The following is a 20809-nucleotide window of genomic DNA, read 5'->3' as shown; positions in this document are numbered from 1 at the left end:
CTCACGGGTCGATTCAGCATCGAACCTGTGACACAGGCTCAGCTCCTGAGGTTGAGGAAGTTATAAGTGGAAATTTAAAAGATTAAAAATATGCAGAACATATTCATGTACTGGCATTTTGAGATTTTGGTCTCTTCTTCATCAATGTCGTCAAACTGCTGGATTCATGGATCTTTACATTACCATCCTGACATACTGGGAGAACTGGGATCTCTGAATGTGTGCAGTCTGGTGTGGACTGTGTTCAGGGGCTTGGTGGAGATGTGAGCTCCACCTCTCGCTGAGCTTGTTTTGAGAACTTGACTCCGGCTGCTCATGTGGCCCCAGCCTTCGACCCCAGGTTTCCTCCAGAAGTGCAGAGTCACCGTCTGGCGCTCGAGCAGGAGGAGAACGCTCGTAAATCAGTGTGATGGTGGAGGAGGTGGAGGAGGAGGAGGAGGAGGAGGAGGAGGTGGAGGGAGGAGCCGACATGGACTCAACACAAATGATCCAACTGGTCACAAAGTTGAGACAAAGCTTTAACTTTAAAGTTAATGATATTGTGTTTCTTGCACGATTGTGATATTATTGTGTTGATATCATCTGCCAGCCAACCACATGATGCCATGAAGACACACAAACAGACTCACAGGGTGAGAACAGTGGAGCAGCCACACTGTCGCCGCTGGCAAACATGTTGTGTTACAGTCTGTGTAGCTCCTGAGCCGCATGGTGGGAACGCACAACATCACATGATGCAACGGCGATATGAGGAAAACACCTTCAGAGGGAGGAACGACCCAGATTACACAAATAAACACAAACCGTCCAAAACACAACCTGAGACGAGACCCACAAATCTCCTCATGAAGTCCAATAAACTGTTTGACTTAAGGATACTGCTGTCAAACTGTTAAATTGAATAAATTAAATCTATGCCAGTCACTAATATGATACTGAATTCAAGCAGGTTAATGAGATTTCTGTCGTTTTATTAAAATAATGGAAACATCATTTAAATTCTGATTTAGTTTGTTTTTTCAGATTCTGATCACGACTTATTCTAACATAACAACTCAACACACACAGTTCAGACCACACACTGCACTTTGTACCCCCCCATTACACCAGCACTGCTTCACCTGGTGGTGATGGGACCTGAGCACAAACAAAACCAGAACAACATGAACATCGTGAACAAATCCCAGAGAAGTAGGAGGAGTCATTTCTTTAGTTGAGGAAAGGTTTATGTTTTTGTAGATAAATAGAATCTGTTCTAATAACATTATTAACGGACTTTATCCACATTAATATTAACGGTCTGCAGCTCCAACACGTTTCTGCTTCTTCCAGTTTGTACAAAACTGAGGCCAAAACATCTCAGACCCTTCAGAGTGTGTGTGTCAGTGACGGTGGAGTCTCAGCTGTCAATCACGACGTGTCACCCTGTTTACAAAGCATCTAATAACACAACACACACACACACAAAGTAAAACCAAACTCGGACCCACATCAGTGTGAAACCTGACGTCTGACAGAAGCCATCTTAGGAAAAGGTTTATTTCCTGATGATATGAGTCATGATTGACAGCTGAGACTGATTCGTGATTGGTTGGGACCTCAGAGCTCCGTCCACCAATCGCTGCCGATCAGCCCGACTCCAGGAGACGTCAACAACACAAGATGGCGGAGTTTGAATCCAGGGTTGTTTGGCTTCGTGCCTCTATAATGGAAACTTGTCGTCCATCTTTATTCATCGTCTGTGGTTTTGCTGAACGGCATCATGGGAAGTTTCAGGTTCATTTTTCCTAATCGACCCTCGGGTCAAAGAGCAGTGTCCTAACTTCACCTGGGACAGAGACTGCACCCCCTCGGCCCGTGTAAACACACATGAGCAAACAGACGAGGATCTGTTGACCTCCGGGCTGACCCCCAGGGTTTCATGTCTCAACCAGTGCTGTTCACACAGACTGGTGTCGTGCCATGGGACTGATTGACTGACTGGGAGGGGGCGGGCCCTGGAGAACAGGTCAATGTCTGCAACAGGAAACAGGCGAGTGGACACAACTTGGTCATGAGCTTCACACACAATCAGTTGTTTCTCATTTTGGCCGTAAAACGACTTTTATTCAAACCGAACTGCGTCGTCAATGAGCTCGAAGCACAGCTGAAGCTAGAAGCTGCTCACATTAGAAATGACAGATTAACATTAGAAATTATAGATTAACATTAGAAATGACAGATTTCAATGTTTTATGAGAACTTTAGGATGAAAACGCTTCTGGATGCAGACTGACATCAAACTAAAACACCTTGTGGGTGAAAGGCCTTCAGAGCTCGACTGCATGAAACTGCACAAGTGAAAATTAACAAAGATTCAATAACAAATACAGATGTTTCTGGTTTTGTTGTATATTTCAGTCACTAAGTTACAAGCTACAGTTTGAGGTAGAACGATTGCACAGTTTGTCCACCAGGAGGCGATTTTTACAAAGTGTCCCAGTTGGAAACATGAGTTTGTTAAACGCTCCATTAGTTAAAATCTCCTCAAACACGACTCAGGACTTCTACAGACTCGTACTCTGACACTCGTCTTTTCTTCTCAGCGGGGGGTTTGTAGTCGGGGTCGAGCGAATCGTCTCCGTCGCCGCTCGACGAGCGACTGGAGTAAAGAACGTTCAGATCGAAAGAGGAGTCGGAAACGTTTTCCTCGTTGCCTGGTGACTCAGACTCCGCCCGCCGGCTCCTGGTCAGCCGGTGAATCTCCTCAGCGCTCAGCCGGGTCAGGCTCACGTACGGCTGCAGCCCCACAGCCTCACTCAGCTGGGCGATGCTGACCTCTGACCTCATAGGGAGGTGGCCAGAGGAGGAGGAGGAGGAGGAGGAGGAGGAGGAGGAGGATGCAGCGGGGCCTGGGTCACTCTGCGACTGAAGAGGACTGTTCTGTCGAGTCCATCTGGGAGATGAAGGGTTTCTGTTGGAGGACAGAGCCTCAGATTGAGAGGCAGAAGGTGAAGAGACCAGGAGGTGGGACGAGGGCCGGTGGGAAGCAGGAGCCTGTTGGACCTGATCGGCTCCATCCAGAGTCTGTGACCGTCTGGAGGCAGTCAGAGCTCGTCTGTGCTTTAGTGAAAGTCTGAGAAAAGTCTGAGGAGCCTGTTCTTCACAGCTGGAAAATGCAGAAGCCTCATGAGAGAGCGGAGATGTTTGTGATCGGCTGGTTGTGTTTGTGGGATTTGTCGGAGCAGCACTTCCAGAGTCTTGAGGAGAAGCTCGAGCCTGAGGAGTGGAAGCTGGCAGCTTTGTTTGAGACGTGATAAAAGTCTCTGGAGAAGCTGGATGGGGTTTGAGGAAGGAGATGTCCATCAGGCAGACGGCCGGGGACAACAGAGAGGACAGAGGAGCGTCTCTGGAGCAACACTGAGGCAGAGACCCAGCACTCACTGATCCAGAGCGCCGCTCGTCTTCCAGGTTCCCCTGTTCCGATGCTGGCGGAGGGCGGGTGGCGGTCTGTGAAGGTGTGAGCTGTCGGTCGGGGGGGCACGGGACGAGGTCAGATGGGGTGAGGTCCTGTGATGAGGAGGTGCAGGAGGACAACTGGAACAGCGGTGGAGACGAGGGAGCGTGGGCCTGAAGCTGCAGCTCCTCTGAAGCCTCGTCAGGACACTCCTGCAGGATGCTCTTCACCCAGCGCTGGTGTCTGGAGCAGAACTGAGGAGACGGAGCAGCTCCACCTGCTCTCAGACTGGTTTCCTGAGCACAACGGATCATCTCATCCTCGGATTGAAGACGTCTCCCAACATCTGGACGATCGTGACTCTCTGCAGACACTTCCTGTGCTGCCACATCTTCTGGCTTTAAAACCTCAGGCCGGGACTCCTGGAGAGTTTTATCTTCTGAGGAGAACAGAGTCTTTGAGGAGTTGATGAACACAACGGACTTTGAGGGTCCAGAGTTTTCCACTTGAGTCGCTCCGTGTGCTGATGCCTGAGAAACCGCCTCAGGACAGGAAGCTGCATCTAAAACAACAAAAGCACTTTGATTAACATGTAAAATGAGAAACACATTAAGTGCTAAACATAAACAAGGTTTTACAAAGACAGGACAGACAGTCAGTGAACGAGTATCAGGGGGGAAGAGATATCTGAGCATTTAATAAAAGATGAAATATTTCAACGATCTGTAAGAATTTAACGAAAAGGAAAGTCCTATCATTTTGTATATGTCTCTTGTGTGTGTGTGTGTGTGTGTGTGTGTGTGTGTCTTACCACAGTGCAGCAGCTTCCTCAGAGTTATTGCTATGGTCGTGGAGTCGGATGTGATAACGTCCAGCAGCAGCTTCTCCTCTTCAGTGACAGGACTTTCCTTCTTCAGGATCTAGAACACACATGTGTACGAATGAGATCAAGAGGCCACAGTGACCTTGACCTTTGACCTCTCAATTATACCCAGGTCTTCATTGAATCCAAGTGAAAGTTGGACCCACATTTACAGAAATTCCCTCAAGGTGTTGTTGAGATATCATGCTCAGGTGTTGTGTGGACGTAGGGCCCATACATGCACAGGGACAATCTGGGGAACTATATGCACAAAACAACTACACACACAGACAGACACACACCTTGTCGATGAAAGTGTCTCCAGGTAACGCAGCCTCCAGCTCCTGCAGATATTGCAGCAGCCTGTCCTCGACCTTCTGTGCGTAGCGTTCCCCGTACTGCTGCTGCATCTGTGTCTGAGAGACGAGGACACAGTTTATTTGTCTTTATTATTTCACGTGTTTCTTGTCGGGACCCACAGGCTGTGGAACGGGCACCTTCTCACTTTGGGTCTGAATTTAACGTTTAACATTTTCTTTACCTTTCACAGTAACGTTTTTTATTCTGCTTATTCAGTTAGTTTTTATGCTCATCTCAGCTGTGACACTTTTATTCTTATATAAATTATATTTCATTTTTAACTCCTAAAGCACCTTGTAATGCTACGCTCGGTGCTCAGTGTATTGTGATAATCACATTATTATTATTATTAAAAGCTATAAAGAAAACGGTTCAATGTCATTGAAGAAACAAATTGGGCCAAAAACTATTTAGTGAAACTTATTAATTTACAGTACGACAGGTAAATCAGCTGTGATGTGAGTTTCCATTTCCTTTAGTCCACAATGTGAATCTCCTTCTCTCTGTTCTCTGACCGACCCAGAAAGGAAGTTCTACCCAGAGGATTCAGAGCGATTTGAAGCAGTTTGGCCTCCAGACAAATCAGGAATGTAAATCTTCATCGTTCTGCTGATTCTGAGTCAGACAGACGATGAAGGACTCATCCTAAACTGTAGCTCTGTGGCGCCCCCTGCTGGATAGAGTCGGAACTGGAAGCTGAGCGAGAGAATCTCTCAATGCGATTTGAGACGTCATGTCCACAAATCAAAGATTTAATATGTATTATGTATTTATAAATAGATGATTAACACACAAACCAGTTCTTCCAGCTGCCGTCAAGATGAAAACCTTTAAAAACGTTCTTCATCTTCAATTGATCAAATCACTCAGCTTTAAACCTGAAGAGTTTATCAGACCTTCTGAAGTTTCACTGTTTCTACCTTCACATAATATTGCAGTTTGTCCTCGTCTGTAGCGAGAGCCTGAGCCAGAACCCTGAAGTCCAGATTGTTCTTCCTCATGAGGAACATCTCGTGTTGGTTCTGAGCAAGAAAACAAACATGACAACAGATCATCAGAGTCAAGTTTGAGTGACATCGTGTTTAACCCTTTCATGATCGTTCTACTGCTGGACACTTACACACTGATCCTGATATTGAGGGAGCTTGTTTGGGAAGAACTGGATGATTTTAAACACAGTCTCCACCATCCCTCGCCGCTGCCTGAGCATCCACATGACCACCTGAAGGAGAAGACAACCAGCAGAGAGGAAGATCAACAGGAAGAAGAGTGGAAGATCAACAGGAAGCAGAGAGGAAGATCAACAGGAAGCAGAGGAGAAGATCAACAGGAAGCAGAGAGGAAGATCAACAGGAAGCAGAGAGGAAGATCAACAGGAAGCAGAGAGGAAGACCAACAGGGAGCAGAGAGGAAGACCAACAGGGAGCAGAGAGGAAGATCAACAGGAAGCAGAGGAGAAGATCAACAGGAAGCAGAGAGGAAGATCAACAGGAAGCAGAGAGGAAGATCAACAGGAAGCAGAGAGGAAGATCAACAGGAAGCAGAGAGGAAGACAAACAGGAAGCAGAGAGGAAGATCAACAGGACACAGAGAGGAAGATCAACAGGGAGCAGAGAGGAAGACCAACAGGAAGTAGAGAGGAAGATCAACAGGAAGCAGAGAGGAAGATCAACAGGAAGCAGAGGAGAAGATCAACAGGAAGCAGAGAGGAAGATCAACAGGAAGCAGAGAGGAAGATCAACAGGAAGCAGAGAGGAAGATCAACAGGATGCAGAGGAGAAGATCAACAGGAAGCAGAGAGGAAGACCAACAGGGAGCAGAGAGGAAGACCAACAGGGAGCAGAGAGGAAGACCAACAGGGAGCAGAGAGGAAGATCAACAGGAAGCAGAGGAGAAGATCAACAGGAAGCAGAGAGGAAGATCAACAGGAAGCAGAGAGGAAGATCAACAGGAAGCAGAGAGGAAGACAAACAGGAAGCAGAGAGGAAGATCAACAGGACACAGAGAGGAAGATCAACAGGGAGCAGAGAGGAAGACCAACAGGAAGCAGAGAGGAAGATCAACAGGAAGCAGAGAGGAAGATCAACAGGAAGCAGAGGAGAAGATCAACAGGAAGCAGAGAGGAAGATCAACAGGAAGCAGAGAGGAAGATCAACAGGAAGCAGAGAGGAAGATCAACAGGAAGCAGAGAGGAAGATCAACAGGAAGCAGAGAGGAAGATCAACAGGAAGCAGAGGAGAAGATCAACAGGAAGCAGAGAGGAAGATCAACAGGAAGCAGAGAGGAAGATCAACAGGAAGCAGAGGAGACATTTCAATAACTGCTGCTGGAACGTTTTAAAAACAAAGCACTCGTGTCCGTACCAGGGTTTTAAGTCCAAACATGATCTTCATGTGTTTGATGGGAGCCACCAGTCTGGGCAGGAGTCTGAACGTGGCTTCCAGATACCTCATCACTCGTTCAAAGTGCTGCATGTCCCTGTTCCTCACGATGCAGAACATCTGAGCAGACGCCACGCGCAGCCTCCACGAGTCCTCGGTGCTCAGAGGCTGCGAGTCCACGTCCGGCCAATCAGACGGGTCCACGACTGGGCGGGAGCAAAACACAGGAACACAAACTCAGTCTCTAAGAATTCAATTCACAACAAAACCACTGGAGAAAAATGAAGATTAGGAATCAACACGGAAAATAACTGCTTCACACTGAGACATGTGCAGCTGCAGATGATTCCCAGAGAAACACTACTCATATTTGATGGTGACAAAAACTCATGCATGAAAAATGTACTTAAGTACAGTAACAAAGTAAAAGTAGATGTACTTTTTTACATCCCACTACTACACAGTATACATACATAAACACACATATCTCTGTACCATGTTTGTTTTTTATCATCATATTGATTTTGTTCTGTATTTAAGTATGTTTTGTTCATTAGTGTGTGTGTTTGTGTGTGTGTGTGGGGGGGGGGTATCTCAGGTTAACGGTTGAGCATCAGTTACCATGGTGACTAGGCCTTCTGGGCTGAACCCGGAAGTGACCTGGACAAAGACAAACCTTCTCCTCAGGGGACATGGACAGTGTCTCTCTCACCTTGCTGAATGTCCATCGTCCTGTGAGTCCACACGTGTTCTATGATCCACACCGGGAACCTGCGGAACCGTCTGTCGTCCGCGAGCAGCTCCGGTTCCTCCATCACCGGGGACAGATCACCGGGTCCCGGCCGCTGGCTCCTTTAAGGGCCGCTTCCTGAACGGGCCCCGGTCCCCCGCCCCGCCCCGCAGACCCCCGCCCGGCTGGGACATGTACAGACAAGTCGAGAGGAGAGAAGCGAACACACAGTCTGCGGCTGAACGTCCACCAACAGCTGTTTGAAAGAGATGCAAACCACTTCCGTGTCAAATCCCGTGTCGCTTTCAAAATAAAGCATGTTTTTTAAATGTGGATCACGATGAATACGAGGTTGACGCGGGGAGAGTTTTATTGTGAAGAGGACTGATCCGAACGTGACCTTCAGACCCGGAACTACTTTCCCGGAGCGCAGGGATTCCTGTCCGTGTGTTGTCCTTCTGACCTGGACCTAATTAACGCTACTGGCAGGTAACTGGGTTGTACATTCCTTATTTATATATATGTATAGTCTCTATTTATTCATATCTAACGACTGAGATCCTAACATCATTAGTGGCATGCTGTTGAGGGGAGGGGGCGCTTGTTTCTAGTACCTCTTTAACCCGCTCACTTCCTCTTCTCCTCCGGTTCTAAAATGATGAGTTTTGTTGCACTTGTGAAATCACAAGTTTCCACTTGTGTCAGATTCACGATCTCAGATTCCGGATGTTTGTATCACAGGTTTAGTTTCAGTAGTAAAATACAAAGTGACGTCAGCAGAACTCCAGCAACTGTCTCCTGTTTCTGCAGAGTCATGAAAACTTACAATACAGATTAACAAACGCAGATGAAAACGAGTCTCACCAGAATAAAGAGGCTGTCCTTAGTTTATGCTCGTAGTAGCTTTAAAGGTGCAGTGTGTAGAATCTAGTGACATCTGGTGGTGAAGTGTTGTGTTGCAGGTGAATGTAGCACTGATTAAATAAACGTCTCTTTTGTTTGCTGTCTCTACAGAAGTGTGCGTTGCCGCCTGATGTGGTGCACCCCCCCGGCTGCAGCATGAACCCGGCCCCGTGTGGGTCTGTGCTCCGGCTCTGTGCCGCGGGGATCAAACCTCGTGCATCATCAGCCGCCGGCGCCTTGAGGTCGACCACAGCCTCTTGTCTCCCACGAGGCTCCGCCCACTCGCCGCCTGCGCCCTGCAGACGTTCTTACTGCAGCGACATCAAGATGCGCTCCTATCTTCAATACCTCAAACGCAAGATCATCCCCCCCCCCTCCCCTCCGTACGGCCACGTGTGCCAGGTCGGGGACCCGGTGCTGAGGTCACACGCTGCAGCCGTCGACCCGGCAGCCATCACGCAGCCGGAGATCCAGAAGGTCATCAGCACCTTGGTGAGAGTGATGCGCAGACTGGAGTGCGTGGGCCTCAGTGCGCCTCAGATCGGGGTGCCGCTGCGGATCCTGGCGCTGGAGTATCCCGAGGGGATGTTGGAGGAGAGCTCTGCTGCGTCCAGGGAGGCCCGCGGTCTGTCCGCCCAGCCGCTCAGGGTCTTCGTGAACCCTCAGCTCAGAGTGCTGGACGGACGCACGGTGCTCTTCCAGGAAGCCTGTGAGAGCATCTCAGGGTTCTCCGCCACGGTTCCTCGCTACCTGTCTGTGGAAGTGTCGGGTACGCATGGTTCCATGTGATCTAATGTGTCCTGTAGATCACTGGTGCCTTCAGCATTATGCTCTATACTGGTGTAATCTTAGATTGTGTATGAAGGTGCCTGATGATCTCGTCCGTGTGTTTGCTCACCACTCAGGTCTGAATGAGAAGAGTGAAGCGGTCACGTGGCAGGCGAGCGGCTGGCCGGCTCGGATCCTCCAGCACGAGATGGACCACCTGGACGGGGTCCTCTACACCGACCGCATGGACACCAAGTCCTTCATCAACATCAACTGGCAGAGGCACAATGAGTAGAAGACAATCCACAGGACAGAGCTCAGTCATCTGGGAAACTTGAAGTTAACCGATTAGTTTCTGGTTAGAATCAGAGCCGAGTGACTGGATCATGAAGAACTGGGTCACTGCACCGGACCAGTTATTAACCAGAAGCTAAAGAGAGGAAACTAAAACATTGATGTCCCTGTAAAGAACAACCAGGAGTTCTGTGGATAAGTAAAGTGGCTGATATGTTCATAACGACATGAGTGAATCACTTGTTAACAAACTCTTGTAAATAAACTGTTATCATTAAAATATGGAAGAATTGGTGGAAGCTTGTTGATCTGTATTTATATACTTTCACCGTAATTGAGAACGTTGAAATGGACGAATCGATGTGAAACCTATGGACATGGACGGGAGTTTGTTCTTTAAAGAGTTTTGTCACGAGGATATTTCTTAAACACTCTTTGTCCCTCTGACAGACTTTTCTATCTATTGACATAAACTCACTGAACTCAACATTACTACAAAATAAGTTGTTTTAAGGCTGAAACGATTAATCGATAATAAAGAATCTGCAGCTTTTAATATTTATAAATCATTTAAGTAACTTTTTAAGCAAAAATGCCAAAAAGTAAATAATCAAGAAAATAATCTAGTTTGATCAATAAAAAACCAATATAAATCTTTGGTTGTAATTATGACTGAATAAAAATATGAATTATTAAATCTTATGATTCTGGTCTAGTCGCACCTGTAGCTCCACTGTCACCCAGTCATTTATCATAAAACCATTAAACAGAGACCAGTGACGCATTGACCCTTTTTACTCTGCAGGCAACAAATACAGATGAAACAGACTTTGTGCTTTGCACCAAGTTACACTGAAGTGTCCGAGGTCACAACAACAACACACAACTCTGATGATGATGTGATCTAGACTCACAAAGTCCGACCTGGTTATCATTGTCCTGCAGGCCAAAGAAAAAAGCTCTGGTTTCTTTTTCATTTCTTCAAATCACGGCCGTGTTGGTGGCGAAGCTCAGGATGTAGCCAGTGAGGGGGGGGGGGGGGGGGTATGTAGGGAGATATGAACACTGACTGAAAAGGCAAATTTTCTTCAAAAAGAAAACAACAAATATCTATTCAGTGTCCAGCTTGAAGGCGTCTCTTGTTGTTTCCTGTAACAAGTGGGATCTAGAGATCCGACCCTGGGCCGAGGCCGAAGGAGACGTCTGCTCGTTTGTCTCCACGCTCACATCGGGTCAGTCGCACAAACACAACTGCACAAATAGAAAAACTGGGACACTTAGATACTGCGTGTCAGCACTGAGCCAAGGCAACATGGGGATTTGATTGTACTTGATTTGAACGTGTGCACGTTCAAGGCACTTTGGCTTCGCTCGGCAGTGCAGAGCGGTTCCAGTGAGACTCACACGGAGGACGACTGGTCAAACGTTTGGCCACAGGTGCACGAGACAGGATTCCTGTACCAACAGTCCCGACAGTACTCGGATCCACAGTATCTGCACAGAACCAGAGGTTTTCTGGGACACAGCTTCCCACAGCCACACCGTCCCAGTGGCTTGGTGGTGTGGTGGATCCGGCAGTAGTCCAGCTCTCTGCAGGGTTCGGAGTGGAACACGCTGCAGCTGTGACACAGGACCTGCGGGTCCAGCTGGGCCAGGTCGCAGCAGTCGTGGAAGCTGATTGGCTGAAGGGAAGGGATTTGGGATTCGGGGTCATCTCGTGGAGCTGTGGAGGACCTGGCCACGCCGCTGGTGAGAGCTGGAGATGCTTTCGTCTCGATCGCTGAGAGACTTTGAGGCGACGCTGCTCCAGATTCTTTGACGTCTTCAGGTTTGTAAAAGATCTCCACGGCGTGGAGCTCCATCAGGCAGTGCTGGAGCAGCGCACAGGTCCCACTGTGCAGCGTCTTACACTCACCACAGCGTCGGAGGCAAACATCAGGAGACTGGAGGCAGCTGCAGAAGTGGTCGGCTTCACTCTCACTCTCACTCAGAGCCACAGCTTCTGACTGCGAGCCGCCCATGTGGGGTTCAGGGTCGGCCTTGTCCAACCTGGAGCCCTCGCTCGGACGTCTGCCCGGCTTCCTCCCACCGGAGGAGCCGAACGCCGAGTCCCCGGGAGACATCTTGCTCAGCTGGCAGTTGAGTGTGGTGATGCAGACGTGCTCCCTGGCGGACCCGGGGGGGGCGGATGAGGACGTCTGAGCGGTGATGCCGTCACTGTGGGTTTTCACAGCCAGTGGAGACGAACTCTTTCGAGTCAGCCAGGTTTTGTCCTCGCTCACGGCCGCCGCCCCCCCGTTGAGGAGCTCGTCTGTGTACAGGTCCACGTCCACGCCGCCGGCAAACGGCTCCATCCGCGGCTGGTGGACCTTCATGGTCCTCTTGGTGCTGTCCATGGAGACCTGGAAACAGTTTAGATTACATTTTCTGTTTCGTTGTGAAAGTGTCTGAATCTACTGCTGCTCCGTACCTGCAGGCTGTTTCCTCTCTGCCTCTCTCTCACCACACTCAGCTCCCACTGGGCCTCGCCCACATGCCTCCCAAGAGCCGCCTGCAGGAGGCGACACTCGCAGCGGGCCAGGTAGAAGCTGCAGGCCAGGCGGAGGAGATCGTCCAGAGAAGCAGAGCTGGTCCTGAGCTCCTGGAGGAAGAGCTGCTCCTGTGAGCTGGGCCGGTATCCCAACAGGCCGAAGAGCTTCTCTATCTGAGGCATGGACAGCACTGGTTTGATGAAGTGGGTGAAAGTACCAGAATACATCTGAGACAACAAACAAACAGGAATTAGGAAATGTTTTCACCTTCATCATCATCAGGACGTATCAGAAGTCCTGAACTACCTGCGTCCCCCAAACCTGTTTGTCAACCAACCTTGACGACCTTGTACTCGTGCCTCCAGGGGCCGAGGTACAGGTTGAGGGCCGCTTGCTCCAGGACCTCAAACGCTTTAGCCAGGCCCTGCAGGCGACCTCTGGATTTGACCTTCACGCCTCTGGCTGCGGCTAGCGGTGCGGTCGCTGCTGTCGCCGCCTCGAGCGACTCCTCCATCACCTCCAGTGGATCCAGACCCAGGCAGTGAGAGTCCTGGGCGTCTCCCTCAATCAGCCGAGCCTCCACCTGCCTCCACAGCTCCTCGTCTCCACACGCATGGCTGGAGCCCCGCCCCACGATCTGCTGCTCCAGGCTGTGCTCGTAGGCCTTCAGGAGATCTGTGGCTCTCTGCCTGGAGCTGCTCATCTCTGTGGATCAGCTGGGATCCAGCAGCACAAAGGAGTGGAGGGTTAGACTCTGCCCAGCGGGAGGAGACAGCTTCCTGATCCACTGAACCACGTCACCACGCAGATCTAGTGATTTAAAGTGGATTCATACAGAGACTGGTTCTTCCTGGTGACACGAGCTCCACTGAGTTTCATTCTAATTCAATCAAGTCTGAACAATTAATAACACAACAAACTCCATCAGCTCTGAAAGGGTTGAAGCTCAGATCCAGAGTTCACACCCGAAAGTGAAACTCAGCAGATGATCAGAGTTATTCATTAGAAACTGAATCTATAACGTGAGGCTACTCACTTTGTCGTTAGCTTTATGCTAGGCTAACTTGTTTTAACTTGACACCAAACTTCCTTTAAATCTGCGCTGATTTAAAAACGCGTCGCTTTCATATCTGCGCGTGGATCCGTGGTCACGTGCCGCTCGACTGGTTCTCAGGAAGCTGGAAGTTTCTTCTTCTTCAGGTTCAACAACAGAATCACTGACTCTCAGGCCACCATGTTAACATGTGGGGGAAAGTCCCAGGAAGTGACAGCTCGTCTCAGCACAAGAGGACCAAGCTCACACGAAGGACAGTTCCTGGTGTCCGGGTCGATCCCGAACCACAACACGACTCAAGATGAAACTGAAAGTGTTCTGGTTCCGGTTCCAGACGAGACCAGGTTCCAACGGGACGATGAACAACGTCAAACCGGTGGATTTCTGAAGGAGCCGTCGGGCTAACGGAGAAGCTAAGCTAACACACAGCTGGAGGAGAGACAGTGATGATCTCTGGTTTGTGTAAAACTCACCTGAGTGTGTGTCTGTCTGTGAGAGAGTGTGTGTCGGTGAATCACCTCACACACTTCCGGTGGTCAGAGGAACGTAAACACTGTCACGTGACAGATGCGCACCGTCAGTGTATCGGGACGCCCCGGCAGGGCGGAGTCTGTCTGAGCGTTTCTAAATTAAAAATCAGATCAATTCAAAACAAACGGAAAATATGAATATTTTAACGAAGTGAAACGATTTAGTTGATTATTGAACAATGATGTAGAAGCTGCATAAAAACTGTTCTATTCCAAGAAGTTACAGGGATGATTATGTATAAAACATAAAGAAGGACCAAGATATCAATAATTGTATTTCAATAAAAGGTAGAGAGCTAAATCTATTTTTATCATAGGCTGTATATAAACTTTATAAGTTTTAATTACAGCTTCTCTTTCTTATATCTTCTTTTCTAACAGAATAATATAACGTCTGTACAGAGACAAGGCTCAAAGAGAACAGCCTCATAAACAGCTCTACATACATTAGAGTCAAATTAATTATTATTACTAACTAAAATATATTATCTGTCATCTTTGACAATTTAATCTAGTTTTGAAGATTGAAATTAACCTTCATTTAATAAACGAATATGATTTCACGGTGTTGATGTGATTTGTAGAAGAAATCCAGAATCAGTGCGTGAGAGCACATTTAAAATATATAATATTTATATATTACATTATTATCACACTTATTTGTAGTGTTGAATGCTTCTTATCCACTAGAGGGCAGCAATTCACCTTTAAGATACTCCACAATCTCGCTCACACGCACACGCACACGCACACACTAACTACTTATCTTACTCTTACACTAACATAAACCTTAAAACCCTAAAACACTTCTTCACCCTTATAATTTACATTATTAGTACTTTGAACCTGAGTAATATTTAGAAACACACACACGCACGCACGCACAAACACACGCACACACACACATGCGCACGCACGCGCACACACACACAGGTTCGTTCAGTGTCCTGCTTGAGGCCAGTAGCAGCAGCCGGACCTGAGATCCGCACTAATGGCTTATCAGTGTTTGCTTAAACAATCTACACGGAAGCCCTGATGGGATCTAGAGTATTGGACACGTCTCACACGCACACACGCAAACACACACACACACACACACGCACGCATACACACACACATATATAAACATACAGACATAAAAACACACGCACACACACACACACAGCCCCTCACCTTAATTCTAATCTGACCCTTAAAATAGAGCTCACACTGGTCCCCACACAGACAGTGAAACAGGTGCACGCACAAGGTGGTGGGGTGGGCTTGTTTTGTTGACCTGCGGGCGGGGCCTCGGTGACAGTGGCGGGGGGCGGACCTGAGGCTCAGTTAAAACCCTCCGTGGTTCCTCTGCTGTCAGAAGTGAGGCGCTCCATCCTTCAGCCGCGCACAGGATGTCGAACACGAGCAGGGTGGTGCTGGCTCTGGGGGGAGCGGGGACGGTGGGCTCCGGGATCGTTAAAGCTCTGCTGGATAAAGGTAAGCTGCTCAGGAGACACATGGAGACAACTGGAGACAACTGGAGACACCTGGAGACACATAGACCCAGTGGAAGTCTAAAGAAACTCTGAGATCTTACATCCTCTGCGTTCACTCTGACCTCCAGGGGTATCTGGAGACACTTTTACGCACACTTTTACGCACAGTTTCTAAGTGTCAAACTGCACTGTTGATGTTTTATAAAGTCTTTATGAGCATGTTAACATTTTCTGCATTCGAATAGATAAACGTCTACTGTTTGATTGGATATTGATTAATCCACACATCTCACTGACATCCAGTGATCGGCCGTTTGGAGACGATGGAGCACACTGAGATGTTCAGATGTTCTATTCCAACACATCCCTGAAAACAGTCCAAGTCCATGAGAAGCATATTTAGCTGCTCGTAGAATCATTGTTTCCATGTTGAAGATTATAAACTTCATCAATTAGCATAAAGTATAAATGTAGATCCTGAAGTTTGCAAAGAAATGAATTGCAGTGATAACAATTGTATACAGTTAAATGACAGAGGAGTGATATATGTACACAGAGCATATGGGACATTCTCATACAGTGTGGACAATATTAATCATCTTAAACTATTCAAAATACAATTACTGTAAAAGGACATTGGAAAACAAATATCAAAATATAACAACACATAGAAACAACAATGTAAATATAATTTTTTATTATTTTCACGTTGCATGTTTGAAAGGAGCAGTTACCATCTGCTGCCCCCCCCTCGATGACCTTGATACACAGATCGTTTTAATGTGAGGGGGATTAGACCTGTTCTGTGTTAAAGGTGCTGGTCTGCAACATAGATTAATGTGCGTGTGTGTGTGTGTGTGTGTGTGTGTGTGTGTGTGTGTGTGTGTGTGTGTGTGTGTGTGTGTGTGTGTGTGTGTGTGTGTGTGTGTGTGTGTGTGTGTGTGTGTGTGTGTGTGTGTGTGTGTGTGTGTGTGTGTGTGTGTGTGTAGGTTTTAAGGTGGCAGTGATCTCCAGGGACAGCAGTCGACTGGACCGACTCCGGACGTTCATCTCCCCGAGCACAAAGGAAAACCTCACGACTATAGTGGGGGATGTGGGTATGTTTCCTTCCTTCTTTCTATCCATCGCCAAAATCAACAAATTCTATATGACTCAAATTAAAATAGGGGGGGGGGGGGGTGAACAGAGCCCCATTTCAAGGCAGCATAAATTAAAGGTTCAGTGTGAAGGGTTTAGTGACACCCAGTGGACAAGTGGCATATTGCAGCTCAGATGAAGTCACGTTTCAGCTGGCGTGGAATCTCTGAAGATGGAAGACGATATTCCACAGGACAGGTTGTGATACTGTCTCAATTCAAAAAGGGCTCATCCTCTGGGGAGCATGTTAGTAAGAACTATATATCAAGATGAAACTTTAACAGCGGCGCCAGACGACTGATCGCAATGTCAACAAAATAGAATCAATGTGAATCACACTCAATATTAACCTTCACACAACTGTGTGAGTCCAACTACAGTCGCACAAACCAGTTTGAGCTGATGTGTCCTCCTGTGTGCTCCAGGGTCCGAGGAGGGGGCGGAGCTAGCCAAGCAGGCGCTGCTGCAGGCCGTGGGGAAGGTGACGGACATCGTTTCCTCTCTGGGCTTCAGCTGGTGGCAGGGAGGCCCCCCCCACACCCAGTCCGTCAAAGAGCTCCAGTGGGTGAGGGCGCACACATGGACACAGCAGGTGGACCAGAACACGGGCCGTCCCAGGTCGATTTCACCTCCGATCAAGGATGAAGACACATTTAAATATTTCCTTCATAAGAAAAGAAAATTTTTTTATTTGCAGTGAAATCTTTAAAAAGTATAAAAAATTGAACTTTTGTCCGTAAGCGTCTCTTCTGGTAGATTCCGCTGCTTCATCTTGTCTGAGACTTGTCCTCCTTCCTTGTGTGTCGCCCTCTTCAGGTGATGGAGACCCTCCTCTTCAGCACGTTTGTGTCATGGAAGACTTTCTTCCCGCTGGTGAGGGACGACTCCACCTGCACCTACACCTTCATCACAGGTGAGACTCTCACTCTCAGAGAACTGAGCTGTTTTTACATTTCAGGCTTTGTTCTAAATACAAGGAAACTTTATGGAACCAGACTATTTTCAGTAGCATCATGAGCAGGAACTTCAAATAATATGACAAGTCTGTATTATTATTATTGTATTAAAGACAATATACAGTAGACATTTTGCAAATACTTTTACCATTAAGACTTTAAGTATTTTTAAATGCAAGTACTTACTTTTACTCAAGTAGAAAAGTGAATTGTGAACTTCTACCTTCACTTTAGTTCTTCTTTGTTTATTGGTTTATTGGTTTATTGGTTTATTTGGATGTTGGTGAAACGTCCTCATGATTCATCTCAAGAACAAAGTTCAACGTTTAAAGTGACAAACATTTGAAACATCCATCCAGAAGTTTGGTTCTGTGCTGATCTCGACTAAATCTCCTCCATGTTAACTGTTGATGTCGTGTTGGCATTGAGGTTGTATTGTCTTCTGCATTAACGCCACCTGGTGGACATGAGTGGAACAGCGTGTAGTTTTACGTTCTGTGCCGCTCTGTGCCTCAGGAGGAGCAGGAGAAAAGCTGCTGATGCCAGGAACTGGTTTCCTGACGGTGGGAGCTGCCAGCTCTCTGGCTTTCTGCCAGGTTCTACGAGAGGAGTACCCCGACGTGCCCTGTAAGCTGAACCAGGTGAGGCCCGGTCAGTGGACCTCTGTGGGAGAGGGTTGGAGGATCTGGATCAGGTGTTTGAAAGCGTTTCCCTCTGGTTCCGGTGGCAGGTGAAGATCAACACAGGCGTAGCTGCTCCAGAGCGGATGGCTCCTGGTTACCTGAACCATCTGGAGCTGGGAGAAGCTGTCGCCGCCCTGGTGGAGAAGAGAGACACCTCCCACCGGGTCTTCACCATCAGCTGCCCCGCTGAACTCAAAACCGTCCTTCTGGAGAGGAACCTGTAGACTCGGAGACGCCACCTTGTGGTCACAGTCTGCTCCTGCTCTGACTCGACTCTAGAAACAGATGTGTCCTCTTCTCTCACAACTCCAAACGTCCTCTCACAACTTTCTCTGACTTGTGTATCTTTTAAACTAACACTGTAAACGACTGCTCCTTGTTCTTAGATCTTTAGATACGTTTACTTTGCATGAACCGTTGTGACGTTTGTAAAAAATATAATAACACAAAGGATTTATTGTACTGGTCCTGTCATTGTTTCCTGTTTCTATACAAATATCACACCACAGGTCTGTCTCATTCATCACAGGAACATCCACAGCTTCTCTGTGGATCCACTGAACATCTGAAACTCAGTCGTCTTTCTGTCCTAATGGTCAAAGAGAATCTGCACAGGAGTCACATGCTCACATAAAGTTGAATGTTAATCTACTGACTGACACATGATGCAATACACAAGTAAAGTGAGGATCTGTAAATGCTATAGATTTATAATATTTTAAATGTTTAAACTTTTGAAGACTGGCGGTAAAATCCCTTAAACTTAGAGACCGGAGATGTTTAGGACTTTGAGATTCAGACAGATGTAGAAAGTCGAGGACCTTATCTGTGTGTGTGTGTGTCACATGTCTTCATCTGATCGGCTTCTCTCTTCTCATGTGTGTTGCTGAATGAAAGTGATGAACCGATCTGTCACTCAGGCGTGGCCAAGTGTTCCAGAGCTGGTCAGAGAGCAGCTCAATCCTACACAACTCGTCCACCAGTCTAAAGTTCAGCTTCCATGGAACGATCCCAACGAGCTCCTGCAGTAAATCTCCGTCACGACATGAACACGGATACACACACGTTACACAACACGGATACACAACACGGCTGATTTAAAACTCTCTGTAACGATTCTATAGAGTTAAACAAAGCGTTCATCAATAAACACTTCATCTTCTTCCATCGTGTTCACTGCAGTTTTGAGTTTGTCCTTTTATCAACACACTGAGGACAAAGTTCACGCAAACGAGAGGACACACAACAAATTGTTGCTTTTTAAGAGCGGAGTTAGTTTGACAGGTTTACGTCCCCTAGCGTGATTCTCTGTCCCGGTCCGAGGAACCAGCGCGGCCCCCCCTATAGGTCCCTTTGTCTGTCCCCCATTGTGCAGGGCAGCGTGTCCCTCAGGGTGAACCGAGGCAGCAGACGGGATAGTGTTGTGTTGTGTAATGTCCGGTTGTATAGAGTCGTATTGTTGTCTCATATAATGTACTGCTAATGGGTCCATGCTCGCACAATGAGAATGTAAATTTGTTTTGCCAATAAAGATACGGACGATCTGCGCTGCCGAGGTTGATGGGGACGACTGGGATTGGACAAGAGAGCTGAGCTGGGAGAGTGGTGGTGGGGGGCCTGGAGGGGGGGCCGGGGGGGGCTGTTCACAGTTTTTTTTTCCAAGTTGTCGGCTCACGGCTCAATTAGGCCAAATGATGATTAAACCCACTGGGCCCCACTTTCTCTTTCTCCCGCCCCTGCCCCCCCCCCCCCAGCGGCGGCCATGTTGGCCCTCCGTCGATGACTCATCTCATTCTAATAGGAAAAGAAAACTGGCTTTTGTTGGAGAGGGGCCGAGGGGCCAGGTTCGCCTAACGAGGCTCAACAGACCCGGGGTCAGTCGGAGAGGAAACTAGTGACAGAAGAACGTTTGTTCATCGGGGGGGAAACGTGGGAGGTGCAGATGTCAATGAGTCCGTCTGACCTGCACCGGGGTTCAGACCGAAATATCTCAACTATTATAAGAACGTTAATGATCCATGAATCAACAAATGCTCTAAATCCAACCAATCACAGCGACGCAGCGACGTGGGAGCCAATCAGAGGCCGGACGAGTCAGGAGAGAAGTGTTGACGAGTTGAAAGACACAAACGACTCCTCTGCTTCAGATTGAAACCTGCAGCAGCTGAGATGATGAGGTCTGAAAGTCTCCAGAGCCTCGTGTCACATCAGCCGCCAGCGCTGAGGTCGGGGGGGAGCTCTCACGCCATCTCCACCCGGGTGCGTCCCCTCACGCTGAGGAACCACAATCACCGACGCACAATTAAAACGCTCGTAAACAGACAAACGTCCCAAAGCAGCTACAAACGAATGGGTTCAAAATGTGGTGTAGGTTTAACAACAGGGTGAGAGATGTTGGGAGGACGGAGAAGAGATGTTTCGAGTTGTCAGTTAAAGATTGTGGGATGTCGAAAAATCCTCTATAGCTTTTTAAATTATGTAAACGATATAAACTTCTCTCAACCTTTTAAAATGATTCGTCTCCACGGGAAAGACACAAAAACCTTCTCAACAAATCTACTGAGCTTTTTATAAAGAATGTTTGATCCAGTGAGAGACTCAAGCTGCACAACGTGAACTACTGGACCTCCACCTGTTGAAGGAGCTGCTCAGGATCTGATGGTGCTGGATGTGACTGGTTTAGTTAACAGTTCCAGTGAGTGACCAGTG

General features: G+C 47.7%; 4 protein-coding genes across 8 annotated transcripts; 2 read left to right on the top strand and 2 right to left on the bottom strand.

Moving 5' to 3' along the window:
- Positions 1-954: 954 nt before the first annotated feature.
- On the bottom strand, positions 955-7916 carry LOC133955561 (polycystin-1-like protein 3). Its single transcript, XM_062390455.1, has 7 exons — positions 7752-7916; positions 7022-7245; positions 5779-5880; positions 5579-5680; positions 4601-4714; positions 4248-4356; positions 955-3998 (listed from the first exon to the last, which is right to left on the bottom strand). Exons 1-7 carry the CDS (start codon positions 7852-7854, stop codon positions 2527-2529), a joined length of 2226 nt encoding a protein of 741 aa, XP_062246439.1. The 5' UTR covers positions 7855-7916; the 3' UTR covers positions 955-2526.
- A 215-nt stretch (positions 7917-8131) lies between these two features.
- On the top strand, positions 8132-10029 carry pdf (peptide deformylase, mitochondrial). Its single transcript, XM_062390454.1, has 3 exons — positions 8132-8258; positions 8784-9441; positions 9578-10029. Exons 2-3 carry the CDS (start codon positions 8829-8831, stop codon positions 9733-9735), a joined length of 771 nt encoding a protein of 256 aa, XP_062246438.1. The 5' UTR covers positions 8132-8258; positions 8784-8828; the 3' UTR covers positions 9736-10029.
- A 482-nt stretch (positions 10030-10511) lies between these two features.
- Positions 10512-13892, bottom strand: spata2l (spermatogenesis associated 2-like). 4 transcript variants are annotated; one of them, XM_062389113.1, is made up of 4 exons: positions 13793-13892; positions 12603-12981; positions 12205-12492; positions 10512-12136 (listed from the first exon to the last, which is right to left on the bottom strand). In XM_062389113.1, the coding sequence occupies exons 2-4, from the start codon at positions 12966-12968 to the stop codon at positions 11135-11137; spliced, it is 1656 nt and encodes a 551-aa protein (XP_062245097.1). In that variant the 5' UTR covers positions 12969-12981; positions 13793-13892; the 3' UTR covers positions 10512-11134. The 4 variants fall into 4 exon arrangements, with proteins under 4 accessions (XP_062245097.1, XP_062245098.1, XP_062245099.1 ...); XM_062389114.1 differs by having other exon boundaries at positions 12603-13075; positions 13793-13868; XM_062389115.1 differs by lacking the exon at positions 13793-13892 and adding an exon at positions 13302-13441.
- On the top strand, positions 13478-18553 carry si:dkey-238o13.4 (uncharacterized protein LOC560780 homolog). 2 transcript variants are annotated; one of them, XM_062389186.1, is made up of 6 exons: positions 13478-13775; positions 16314-16421; positions 16887-17026; positions 17278-17374; positions 17934-18058; positions 18148-18553. In XM_062389186.1, the coding sequence occupies exons 1-6, from the start codon at positions 13766-13768 to the stop codon at positions 18322-18324; spliced, it is 657 nt and encodes a 218-aa protein (XP_062245170.1). In that variant the 5' UTR covers positions 13478-13765; the 3' UTR covers positions 18325-18553. The 2 variants fall into 2 exon arrangements, with proteins under 2 accessions (XP_062245170.1, XP_062245169.1); XM_062389185.1 differs by lacking the exon at positions 13478-13775 and adding an exon at positions 13786-15325.
- Positions 18554-20809: the final 2256 nt, after the last annotated feature.

This window comes from Platichthys flesus, chromosome 6, assembly GCF_949316205.1.
Source record: "Platichthys flesus chromosome 6, fPlaFle2.1, whole genome shotgun sequence".
NCBI classification, from domain to species: Eukaryota; Metazoa; Chordata; class Actinopteri; order Pleuronectiformes; family Pleuronectidae; genus Platichthys; species Platichthys flesus.
Note: the sequence above shows the minus strand (reverse complement) of the source record. Positions and strands in the feature narration are given on the sequence as shown.